This window comes from Lycorma delicatula, chromosome 12 (genome assembly GCF_047948215.1).
Source record: "Lycorma delicatula isolate Av1 chromosome 12, ASM4794821v1, whole genome shotgun sequence".
Taxonomy (NCBI): Eukaryota; Metazoa; Arthropoda; class Insecta; order Hemiptera; family Fulgoridae; genus Lycorma; species Lycorma delicatula.
The window spans coordinates 65789896-65803418 of NC_134466.1; the positions used below are offsets into that span (position 1 = coordinate 65789896).

The 13523-nt window shown below is 29.2% G+C and overlaps 1 protein-coding gene across 5 annotated transcripts in view; it reads right to left on the minus strand.

The window, feature by feature from the left end:
* Positions 1–4128: 4128 nt before the first annotated feature.
* LOC142333216 (ATP-binding cassette sub-family C member 4-like) overlaps positions 4129–13523 on the minus strand; it is a 189880-nt gene continuing 180485 nt past the window's right edge. For all 5 annotated transcript variants that reach the window (XM_075380199.1, XM_075380201.1, XM_075380198.1 and 2 more), the window contains one exon: positions 4129–4594. In XM_075380199.1, coding sequence (XP_075236314.1) covers positions 4577–4594 — 18 coding nt within the window. In that variant the 3' untranslated portion in view covers positions 4129–4576. The remainder of the gene's footprint in view (positions 4595–13523) is intronic.

Below are 13523 nucleotides of genomic sequence, written 5' to 3' on the forward strand. Positions count from 1 at the left end.
AATAAATTCCAATCAGTACCTGTGGCTCACTCTGCTAGTATGAAAGAAACATATGAAAACTTTAAATTTATATTGGAAAAGCTTCAATTTGCAGTGTATGAATGGAATATTTGTGGTGATTTGAAGGTAATTGCACTTATTCTTGGTCTGCAGCTTGGTTACACAAAGTACTGTTGTTTTTTGCGCGAGTGGGATAGTAGGGATAAAAAAAACAATTTCATAAGAAAAGATTGGGCTAAACGCAAATCACTCATTCCTGAACAGAAAAATGTGAAACATAACCCATTTTGCAATCCTAAAAATGTATATCTACCTTTGTTACACATCAAACTAGGATTAATGAAGAATTTCGTCAAGGCCATGGACAACATTCCTGGTTTCATGTACTTAAAACAGAAGTTTCCTAAAATTAGTGATGCAAAAATTAAAGAAGGAATATTTGTGGGTCCACAAATATGATACTAATGCATGATGAAAAGTTTGAGGAACTATTGAATCCACTGAAAAAAGCAGCCTGGTAAGCATTCAAAAATGTTAATCAGAGTTTTTTGGAAAATCGAAAGGCGGAAAATTACTGTGATATTGTCAACAATCTTATATCTTATAAAAATTTGGATTGTAATATGTCCTTAAAAGTACACTTCCTGCACTCGCACCTACATTTCTCCCTGGAAAATCTTGGCGCAGTGAGCGATGAGCATGGGGAACACTTTCATCAAGAGATTTCAACTATGGGAAAGAGGTATCAAGGCAAATGGAATCCTAATATGCTGGCCAAATATTGTTGGACAATCAAGAGGGATGCTCTATAGGCGAAATATAGCAGAAAATAATAATTTCTTACTTTCTAGGTGTGTCAAATGTTTGAATATTGTGTAGTAAAAAATGCAGAAAGTATTAAAATGTTTGAAATTATAAATGCCTGTTGCTTGAAAACCTTGCATGATAGGGAAAAACCAATACCATATTTGAATTCAAGAGAAAAAATACTATCAGCATCACATATTTTTCTTCCCGAGAAAAAAAAAATTCTTTTTTGTTCCCCAGTGTTATCGGTAAATTTTTAAATCGGTTTTAAACATGACATGATATAAGCAATCAAATCAAAACTATTTTATAAGTAGAAACAAAAACATTGAATGTAACTATTCACTTTTCTTGGCAATTTTTTCCTTTAGCAAGAGAACTTTCAGCTGACTTAATAGATTTTTTCATTTCTCTGTTATTAAACTAACATGTTTTATCGTGTAACTGAAAACTTCAATACCATTATTTGTCAATGTTGATTCCATTAACAAGTAATTTGATAGTTTTATTTTTTCCTATAAAAATGCATAAAACATATTATACATGATTTCTCTTGCTTGGTCTCTAAATAATCTACTGGATACATAATGTAATGGATATAATAAGGCCAATTTTCAGACTCTTTTTAAGAAAGCGTTTACATGGAAAGAACCAAAATAGCAATGATATCATCTCATCATGGCTATGAAAGAAAACATTCCACTGTTATGTTGAAATTAATTTCCCAAAGGTTTTATATTATTCTTATAAACAATATTTCAATATTTTATTCTTATAAACTTATATTTACAGTCTTTCTAGAAATCATACTTTCCTCTACTTCATTAAATCTCTTCTCAAATAACTTTTTTTGCTATTTCATACATTCAAGAAACTTTATTTTCATGGTGTCTATACAGATTTCTTTCGTCATCATCTTAAGAATTTTTATATTTTTTATATCAATTCTATTATATCTTTTCTTTTTTCTACCGATTGTTACTCTTCTATAAAATCACTCTCCTATGTTAATTATAGTGTTTTATAAATTTATTCATTCACTTTTAAATGAATCTGCTTTGACAGTTATTAATTAGTTGTAATTAATGTTGAATAAATTGTAAAGCCTAAAAAGCTTCAAATCAATATCTGCTCATGGGTACATTTTACGGTCCAACATTTAATTTCAAAATCTCTGTCTAGTAATCAATTATTTAATGTATCTGATACCTTCTCAAATTTCCTGGTCCCACCCATATATATATATATATATAATTACAAATTAACCTCCAACACAGTAACAAAGAATCTAAAAACTAATACCAAAAATCGATTTTCATAGATTCCACATCATAAGCCTGTTAAAAATTCTACAATTTCATCAAACAAAAACAAAAAATAAATAACTTAAAAATCTAGAAATTTGGAAATCATAAACCTTAATGATCACAAAACTTGAACTACAAAACTCACTGCTACTGGAGTGATATAAAATTGGGGTTAATAATTAATTAACATCAAATATTAATTTGAGGTTAACTGGCACCTTTTACATCAACTTGAGGTTATTTGGCACAGTGGTAGACCACTGTGCCAGATACAGTGGTTGGCACACTGGTATCCACTATCTAGTATTCAAATCCGTAAAAAGGTTATTCTTGCCTTTGCTAGGATTTGAACCTTAGAAATCTCGACTTCGAAATCAGCTGATTTGCGATGACGAGTTACCAGTAGACCAACCCGATGGATTTACCAATTAAGCATGCTACTCTTCAAGATCTGCGAATTGTTACAGCAGTGAATTCAATAACCAGGGACCAGTTACCAATAAAAATAATTTGGAACCAATTAGAATAATTAATTGTTATTTATAAATTTCAATTTTTTCAACCTTGTACGAAGTAAAGGAAGTATTGTGATCGTGAAAAATTAAGGTTTTCAGATTTCAACGGAAATTTCCATTTGACCATCCCTGAATCTATTTTGACTATTTTCGGCGTGATGTGGGTATGTGTTTATGTATCTCGCAGAGCTCAAAAACGATTAGGCGTAGAATGTTGAAATTTTGGATTTAGGACTGTTGTAACATCAAATTGTACACCTCCCCTTTTGATTGCAATCGACTTGACCAAACATATCCCAAAATAATCCCAAAACCTAAAACATTTGGATTTTGAAGTTTTTCTTAACTGCAGTAATATGCCCTCATTGAGAGCTTATCAACGATAAGCTCTCAATGTCATAAGCTCTCAGCTGTCATAAGTGGTACTTATTTTCATTGGTTCGAGAGTTATAGCCAAATAAAATTATAATTAATGAAATATTTTGGTCTTACAAGGGGATGGTACATCGGTTCGAATCCAACTTCATTTCCTTTTTGTTTTTTTTAAATGAAAAGTACATAAAATTTTATTTCACTAATAACTTCTGATTTTTTTTCATATATTTTTTTATTGTTATTATTGAATTATTATATCTTGTAATTTTTTTTTAGAATGTGAAGTTAATAATAATTAATAAATCAATATAATTAAATTAAAAAAAAGAGTTGCGAAAAAGATTCCACTGGTGCTAAGGATGGGATAAAAAAATGTCCACCTTAAAGTAAAGAACAACTTCAAACTTTTTTTACTCAATACGACATTGGTTGCATGTGAAAAAAGTTTCACATGTTTAGCATACGAAAAGGCCTTTCTTACAATTACAATTCCAGCAACATTTTGGTCATTCCTTGCCGTAAGAGTTGGTTAAATCAAAAGAGTTGTTTCACACAAAAGTTTTAGGCAATGTTTAGACGACTAACGACCACTTTAAACCGATTCGATTCTGTGCCCTATTAAGGTAGGTTTTTTGTCTTCAAAACACCATTTTTTCGAACCCCTGAGCCAATGGTTGGTGATATCAAAAAACTTTACTTAGATAAGTTTTAGGCCCTTATCCAAAAAAATAGTAGGAACTTTAAATGAATTCTATATTTTACTTAATAAGAAAAAGTTATAGCAATATTTTGTTTTTTTAAAAAAAACCACCCCATTTCCATTCCAAGGCCGTTAACGAACTCAACCAAGAACTTGGGTTGAGTTTTTTTTTGGGGAACAATTTCAAAGTGATTGACGCAAAATACAGCAGATTATCATGTGTACAAGAAAGTGAAATATATATATAGGTATATATAAACTTTTGAGCTGACAGTGATTTTGGAGTCAGAGGGATGTGAAACGCGAAGATATGTTGAAATTTTCCGGAAGTCGAATCATGGTACCATTACAATATTGAAAAAAATCCTAAAAAGAAGCAAGGTTATTGAGAAGGATCTGAATAATTTGAAACATTCCAAAAATGTAATTATTTATTCAGTGCATACCTGCACCAAATTTATTAATCAGACTTTTATCTTGACTGTGATGGTGTAACATTATCAGTAACAGCAAAAATAAGAATGGTATGGAAACATGTAGTTCTGCAATAGTTTATGATGAATCATATTCACCTTACAGTAAAAAATGTAAATATAGAATAATAAATAAAACAATAAAGTAACAACAAATAGTATAAACTTTCTTACATAATTGTAATAGAGTTACAAATACCCTATATCAGTTGTAACAGTAAAACAATAAAACATGTCTGTGTGTTTGTAATAATCTCTTAGATAAAGTTTATTTGGTAAAAAAATAACTTAAATAGCTTAATAATACTTATCATTATAAAATAAGTACTTTTTCATTGAAGTACTCTTTACACATTTCAATAGGATCATAGCATTACACATGTAAATGTGACTTAAAAATCATCTCTGTAAGTAGCTCTGTAAACAAATAAACAAATTATAAAAATTATTTTGTAATATGCAATGTTAGAAAAATCTAGAAATAACTTTCTGTTGTGAAGCTGAAATGAAAGAAAGGTGCAGATATATAAACTATAAAAACTTTCAATAAAATTTTGGAATGATCACCTTCTTGAATTCAGTTACAATCTTTAAATACCACAACGGTCATGTAAGATGTAGAATTTTTCATGTAAAATTTAAAAAAAGAATGAGAAATTAATTTTTTTATAACAAGCCAGTCTGGTTTTTAGATATCAGAAACCAAAAATGGAAAGATCATGCAAAGAAAGTCAAAATTGTAAAAAATAAAACAAAATGAACATTCAACTAACATAATAATACCGTTGTAAAATATTACGTTGTCTTCAATAATAAAACAGTTACTGTTGTAAAAACTCAAATGTTATTATAACCATCTAAAATTTTATTTACTAATTTAGCAACAGTGTATAAATACTTTAACAACATTAATCACTTTTGTAAATATTTTGCAACATTAATATAAAACTGACCGCCATATTGCTCTGGATTAACTAAATTTCAAATAAAATGTAAATAGCTGTTACTTTTCAACAATTATACATTCAGCTTAACTTTCAAATCTGATGACTGTCAACCTGTTATGAAAATTGTTAACTAATTACGTATTGAAAAATTACATAGCAGTGAATCAAATCATTGTATTCTTTAGTGCAATCAAATCTTAATCTTTCTAAGTTTATATTTCTTTTAATCAAACTTTTATTCTCCAGTAATGTCTTATTAACAGGAAACTGAAAGAATATTTATTATTATTCATTATCAATGAATGATATACAGGTATGGTGATTGAGTTTAGCTTTTACAAGAGATAAGTATTTATTCAATAACATTTTTCCCAACAGAGCAAACACACAATTAAATCGCTTGTTTACATGGCAGTAAAATATTTTGAAGAAAACTGTAAAATATTTTAAAAGAATTACGCTGGTAGTGTAATTAATCATATCAGTTCTGGGAGACCAACAAAATCTACAACCTATGAAACAAAGCTGTCAACGAATGAATTTCCTAACTTTCCTAGCTACGTTAGTCAAATTATGTAATTAATTTTTTGAAAAACCTTTCTGACTCTGTTGAACTTTATGATAAAATAATCCAAAAATTTTTAATTGGACACCTCCAGTTATTTTTCATTGACATATTAAAAAAAGAAAACATGTATTGTAAAAAATGTTAATGTTATCGATTTAAAAAAAAAAAAAAAAAAATTAAATACAAAATTACTTGTTTGATTATAAGTAAAACTTTTAATATTAATTTTCAAAGTCAATGTATTCAACAGAATAAAGCAATAACCAAAATTTAAAAAATATGTTTTTACTTTTTGAAAATTTGGGGCTCATGCAACAGGATTCTTTTTAATGATTAAAATATTCGCTAAAATCGATTTTAAATAAATTTAAAAAAAAACAATCAACTTTTTAAAAAATTTTGGGAGCTTCTGCTTTAGGGGAAGGGTATTAAGTTATTTTAGTGACTTTATTGTTTAATAAAATATATTTTAACCACTAAAACTTTGAAATTGGGAAAAAAATTTCATTTTGGAGCCTCCTACACTCAACAGTAAGCATTCAGGTAAAATTAATTTAAAAAAAAAATAATCCTCAATCGGTGAAAATAAACTAAAAAGAAAAATAAAGTTTTAAACTTGTTTAAAAAATAATTCTAAGTAACAAAGTTTAATTTTTTAGGAAGGAGGATTTAAGATTTTTGGCTAATTTTTTTCCAAGAAATACTAAAGAGTAAGCACTAAAATTAAGATTTTTACATTTTAAATGAACGGGTAACTTGCAAGATGGATTTAAATTAAAAAAAAAAAATATTTTTTGTTACCACAAACCATTGGAGTGGGATGAGTAAAAAAATGTATATTGGCTTGAAGACCTATTGACATAAAAAATATATGTGATATTTATGTAAACATCCCTACATCTTTTTCTAATTTAAAAAAAAATTTAATGTATTCTTTCCTCTATAAATAGTATCTGTCTACCAAGTTTAAAGAGAAGAAAAGCAATCAACAGGGTCTAGAGTTATAAGACCAAATATAGGCCAACTGACAAAAGTACATTTTTTGAACTTGGGAGCACTGGAATAATTTTTTTCAGATTATTTAAAATGATTAAATCTTTTTTTTTTAAAAAAAGTTTTTCTTTAAATCTCTCCTTAGCAGACAAAACAAAAAAAAAAGACTAGCTTTTTGGATTTTTTTTTTGACTAATTTATAAACTTTCCTGTTGTTATAACTATAGCTGCTAAACCAGTTAATATTTATCACTATACTTGGGAAAGAAAAATAATTAAGTGCATGCAGACATTTACTGAAAATTCTCATTCAATAGTTTGGTGACCTTGAACACAACACTTGTAATTTATCAATTTATAAGTTCTTAAAAATAATAGATTACACTAAATTAAATCATTTTAAGCCAAAAAATATGTTAGAGGATATTTTTAATTTCTGAATCAAATGCTGTACTGCTACGATGAAAGAATTCTATACAATCTACATATCTTTAATTCACATTAAAGTATATCTTTAATTTAAGTTATTTTTATGTTTAGTGGTCATATCATAAAACATAACTAAAACTTTTTGAGAGATAATAATTAATGGTGGTGGATTGAAAAGGCATTCATCATCAAAAACTGAACTTTTCTAAAGAATTATTGATTGATTATCATATTGTTGTCCTTTTACAGATATGATAAATTTTAAATGATACATTTCTCGAATACTGAATAGGTAATTTCTCAGGTTGACCATTCAATTTAGCCTGTCATCAATTTTTTAACATTGAATTATTTTTTTGGGGACAACTGAAACATGTTGATGTTTTCAGAATCCAACTTAAAACATTAATTTCGAATTAATATAAGTTGTATAATTGACAAAGCTGCTTGTATATCATCCAATTTTATGTAACAAATTCTAAAAAAAAAGATATCATTTGAGCCGAACTGCAGCAGGGAAGAATACAGAACACTTACTACACAAAGGTAAATTTTAAAAATATATTTGTACTGCTTCAAATGAATAGTATCAACTTAAGAAATGTGTGTTTTAATTTCATAAAAGTGTTGTGAAATATATGTAATTGTAAGCAACACTGTCGCTAAGTTATATAGAGTAAAATTTTGATTCATTTTTAATAATATTTGAGCTGTTTTACATTAGAAACTGATACAAGTATTTTATCCATCGCAATCTGAAGATGAAATTCAATAAAAAAATTCCTACAGCAACATCTTCATACTGTTTTACTTTTTACCCATTTTTTTTTTGTTTTGATTACTTGTAATCCAAATGGGTTTCGTTACTGTTTTTCTTTGCAAATTTTATCAGAAGATCATTTATTATGTACCTAGCGATTTAAAAAATTAAAATTGGATTCCAGATGGTATACAGAAATTTCAAACATATTATTATTATTTACAAATCATACTACTTATTTTGTAACTGTAAATATCTGTATCTGTTTTAATCATCTTGTTATAATCAGCTTTACAACTGGAAGTTATTTCCAGCTTTTCCAACACTCTTTACATATGGATAAATAATATATAACATATAAAATACTAAATATTATTTTTATAAAAAATATCTTTATTTTTTTGTAAAAATAACCAGTCACACATCACATGCTATACCACTCTATACAAAACACTTTCAAGTGCATGTAATTCAAAAACACATTTACACATTATTCATTACAAAATCTATGTAGATGCTTCCCACTGCTGTAAACATCAATGTTGTAGTTTAATCTGTATGTTATCAGAAATCATTAATTTGGATTAAATTATAATATTAAAAAAAATTACACTGAACTTAAAAAAAATTCAGAAATGTAATAAATAGAATAACAAATTACCCAATATATTTATTATCACATTCAGTCAAAGATTTTGGTGTCAGTTAATCTAAAAACATAACACATTTTTATCACCACTTTATGTACTTTAAAATATATAATTTTATTGTATTTATATTATTGTGTAGGCAGGCCACGTTTGGAATATGAAAAACAAATTGTTAGGGATGTAGGATGTAGAGGGTATACTGAAATGAAATGACTAGCACTAGATAGGGAATCTTGGAGAGCTGCATCAAACCAGTCAAATGACTGAAGACAAAAAAAAAACTATTAAAAGCTTTATATATTATTTCACTTGAGAGTAAACTATTCATTCACGAGTGTAAAATTCATTCTTTTTCGAATTTAAGATTTTTTTGGTTTCTGAAACATGTCAAACTGCAGAATGATTATTTTCAATTGTTGATTGGAATTTTTATTAATCTTAAATCTTTTTTAAAAAAGATTTCAATAAAATCAAATTTTATTTTTACCCATGATGGAACAGAGACAGTATATGCATTTGAGGTTTTGTGTGTGTATTTGTGTGCATGTCTATCATCTTCCTCAAAAACTACTGGACTGATTTTGATGCGGTTTTTTGCATTACACAGGTATCATTTCAGAGCAGGTTCTTAAACATGTTTTACAGTTATAGGCCGCCAGGGGGTGCTGCAGTAGATGAGTTTCTCTAAAATGTTTGGGCCTACCTTAATGTGATTTTTTGCATTACATAGTTATCAGCTCATTTCATTACATAGGTATCATCTCAGAGCAGGTTCTTTGATTAGTTTTACAATTATAAGCTACCAAGGGTCGCTGCAGTAGATATGTTTCTTCAGAAAAGCTTTATGGGTTTCTAAAATTTTTAATTTTATCACGTGTATTGTTTTATAATTTTTAAATCTAGATAAAGGTAACACCTTTTTCTTTTTCATTTTCATATGTAATTTTAAAAAAATTCATTTTATTTTTATAATAAATCAAATCTATACTATTACATAAAGAAGATGAGGGTTTTTTGTTTGCTTGGGATAAACAAAAAAAATCTACTTGATCAATCACAAATAAAGTTTTACCTGGTTCTTGGCATAACTGGGAAGGTGTTTAGATAAATTTCATCAATGAAAAAATCTCTGAAATATGCATCTATATATACAGAGCATTTCATAATGTTCTTTGGAGTTTAGAAAATTCATTAACAAAAAACTATTTCACTCATACGAATAAAACAAGTACTGTACGAAAGAGTACTTCAAATAGTTTTATTCCACATATACTAGGCAGTTAGTACCCCATTTGCTAGTTAGGCGTCGACAGTAGAGAAAATGACTGCCACAGGAAGAGAGAAGTCGTTTTTCGTTTTGTGTGTTAGAATTTCACTTGTCAAAGTCTGTAATTTCTGTGCAACGTGCGTTTCGGTTGAAAATTCATAAGGAGCCACCAAGTGACAATTCAATTCGTGCACGGTATAAACAATTCAGTGAAACTGGTTGCTTGTGCAAGGGAAAATCAACTGGTCGTCCATCAACCTCAGAAGTCAATGTCGAACATGTGCGTGTAAGTTTCATTCGCAGCCTGTCAAAATCGACTGCGGCTGCAGGCAGAGAATTAGGAATTCCAAAAACAACAATGTGGAGGGTTCTCCGTAAATGTTTATTATGCAAACCGTACCGTCTTCAATTAATCCAGCGTCTTTCTGATGGAGATAGAACACGTATGCTCGATTTTTGTTTACAGTTACAGGAAAAGATGTTGTTAGATGAAGGTTTTGTAAACAAGATAATTTTCAGCAATGAAGCTACTTTCCATATTAGTGGCAAAGTAAACCGTCATAACGTGCGAGTTTGGGGAACTGAAAACCCACGCTTATGTGGAACACATTCGGGATTCTCCGAAAGTAAACGTTTTTTGTGCGATCTCTCCTGAGGCAGTGTATGGGCAGTTCTTTTGTATGGAAACGACAGGAACCGGCATGATATACCTCTCTCTCTTTTTCCTGTTTAACTACCGTTTAGATAATTCTTCAGAGGATGAATGAGGATGATATGTATGAGTGTAAATGAAGTGTAGTCTTGTACATTCTCAGTTCGACCATTCCTGAGATGTGTGGTTAATTGAAACCCAACCACCAAAGAACACCGGTATCCACAATCTAGTATTCAAATCCGTGTAAAAATAACTGGCTTTACTAGGACTTGAACGCTGTAACTCTTGACTTTCCAAATCAGCTGATTTGGGAAGACGCGTTAACCACAAACCAACCCGATGGGTTCAGCATGATATACCTGGATATGTTACAATTGTGGCTTATGCCGCAGCATCTTGCAGGAAAACGACTTCATTTTCCAGCAAGATGGTTATCCTGTCCGTTTTCATAACAAGGTTCGACAGTAACTTAACACAATATTACCACGGCGTTGGATAGGACGTGCATCTGAAGAAGACCAACACATTATGCTGTGGCCACCAAGATCACCATACCTCACGCCATGTGATTTCTTTCTCTGGGGTTACGTGAAAGATAAGGTGTTTATCCCACCGATGCCGCACAATATCGCTGAGCTAAAGAATTGCATAATCAATGCAATCAACTCTATCGAAAATGATATATTAGAACGAGTTTGGCAAGAGCTAGACTTTCGTGTTGATGTGTGCCGTGTCACCAGAGGAGCACATATTAAACATTTATAGATTTTAACAAAAACTGTTTGAGTCCCTGCATCACCTCATACAACTTTCATTTAGGTAAGTGAAATACTTTTTTTGTACTGAATTTTTGTAACTCCTAAGAACATAATGAAACATTATCACATTATATATATTAACATATATATATATATATATGTAGTAGTGGTGATTTGCAGGTTGAAGCACAAACTTTAATGAACTGTGAACTTTGCTTGAACTGAATGATTTGTAAAGTGAAAAATTCTATTCTGTTAAAAATTATCTAAAGTTGCAAAACATTTAATGTTTATCAATTACAAAGCAATACATAAAGAAATTAATTTCAAAATATTTAAGATTGAAAACAATATTAACAAGTAAGATATTAACTAACAATAAGAATTATAATTAATATTGTAACAAGACCAGTATAATGGACCTGAGTTATGGATTCCTGTCAATTAAGAAGAAAGTAATAGAAAATATAATAATGAAAGAATCCGGAAGAGGACTAAAAGGAATCCTTTTTCTAAGGTTAATAAGTCCGTTTAACAATCGTTCTTTGTAATACTGCCAATAACACACCTACACAGATGTTGTTAAATGACAAGAATTATTGGACCAAAGTAGAAATTCATGGGAAAATGTAAAGGCTCACTACATCATTCTCCCACTTCAACTTGGCTCTGGTTCTGAGAATCAAGAGAAAAGGAGTATAAATACTCCAGGAAAGATGAGTTAATATAAGTTTTAAAGAAGTGAGTAGTTGTATTGCTGGTCGTGTCCAGCACGATTATAAGACAGCGTTATCTATCAATGTGTAGTACTGCAGGGTGCAGGGTAGTATTCAATGTGACATAATGAGCATTCCAGTGTGGACAGTGGGAGAATGCAGGAGGTTGTTTGGTGAATTACTATAGACAATTAATGAAAGACGTAAAGAATTAAGCTCATTCATAAACTGCTAGGTTAGTTTTATTTGTAAAAAGAAAAGGTATTTGCAGTTTTAGAACTTTAGACTAATCTTATCTTCATAGTAATACAATACCACTTGTTAAAGTTGTTCATATTAACGGTCACTATAGTGTCTTTTGTCAGTGGGACTGAATTCTGGTTTTTAATATTTAATTACCTGTAAATAAATCCTGACCTTACTTTTAAATTTTGTTTTGTATGTAGTCATTGTTTTTTATTATTATTACTGAGATTAAATATTATTATTGTTTGTTGTTGTCATTATTATTAATATTGATTTGTCTTATTTTACTAACGAGTATATTGTTAAACTAATAAATTGTAATTATAAAAACATTTTTAAATTGTTAATCTTTCAATATCCTGATTGAGCCACACACACGTGACAATATATTAGATAATTATATAAACAAAAATGGCAATTCAAATAATATGATGACCTATCAAAAATTTATGGAACAGCATATTTTATATAAGTTGGCAGAATATTAAGAGAAATTTCAACTGTCATGTTCGCTATTTTGATTTTAAATCTAAATCTTGAAATCATAACATTTATATTTTCTCAGTTTATTATGAGATGTAATTTTTCTTCTTTTACTTAAATATTATTTCTCCACTAATAATATACAAAATCATAATTAAAGAACAAGGTTGCAGATAATTTGAGGTATGAAACTCATCTTTGCAGAGGTAAATTCTGTTTTATTACTATTCAGGTAGTTCATTTATGAGTATTATTATTGTTACTCAATAAAAAAGTAAGGATATGATTAAATTTTGCCGAAATAAATATATATAATTTTGTTAAACATGATGTTCAGTGTGCTGTAATCAATAATAAAAAATAATAAGTTTAATACAAACTTGCTAAATTAGTAGTAAGCTTTTAGAATCTCTCTTTTTTCTGTTTAGCCTCTGGAACCACCAAAAGGTATTACTTCAGAGGATATGTATATAAATGAAGTTGGTCTTGTACTGTCCCAGATCGACCATTCCTGAGATGTGTGGTTAATTGAAATCCAACCACCAAACTACATCGGTATCCATGATCTAGTATTCAAATCCGTATAAAAGTAACTGCCTTTACTACGATTTGAACCTTAGAACTCTTGACTTTGAAATCAGCTGATTTGCGATTATAAGTTCACTACTAGACTAACCTGGTGGGGATAAGCTTTTAGAATCTATGGATTCATAACTAGTTATAAAATTCTGTAATTTTAGGCAGCGCGTTATCATCACAATAATGTTTTCAAATGTGGTCACAAGGATGTGGTCAGTTCCTGCATATTGGTACAGATGATGTTAAAGAAGCAATTTTTTGTTTTGTGTGTTTTAAATGTTAAAGACAATTGAAT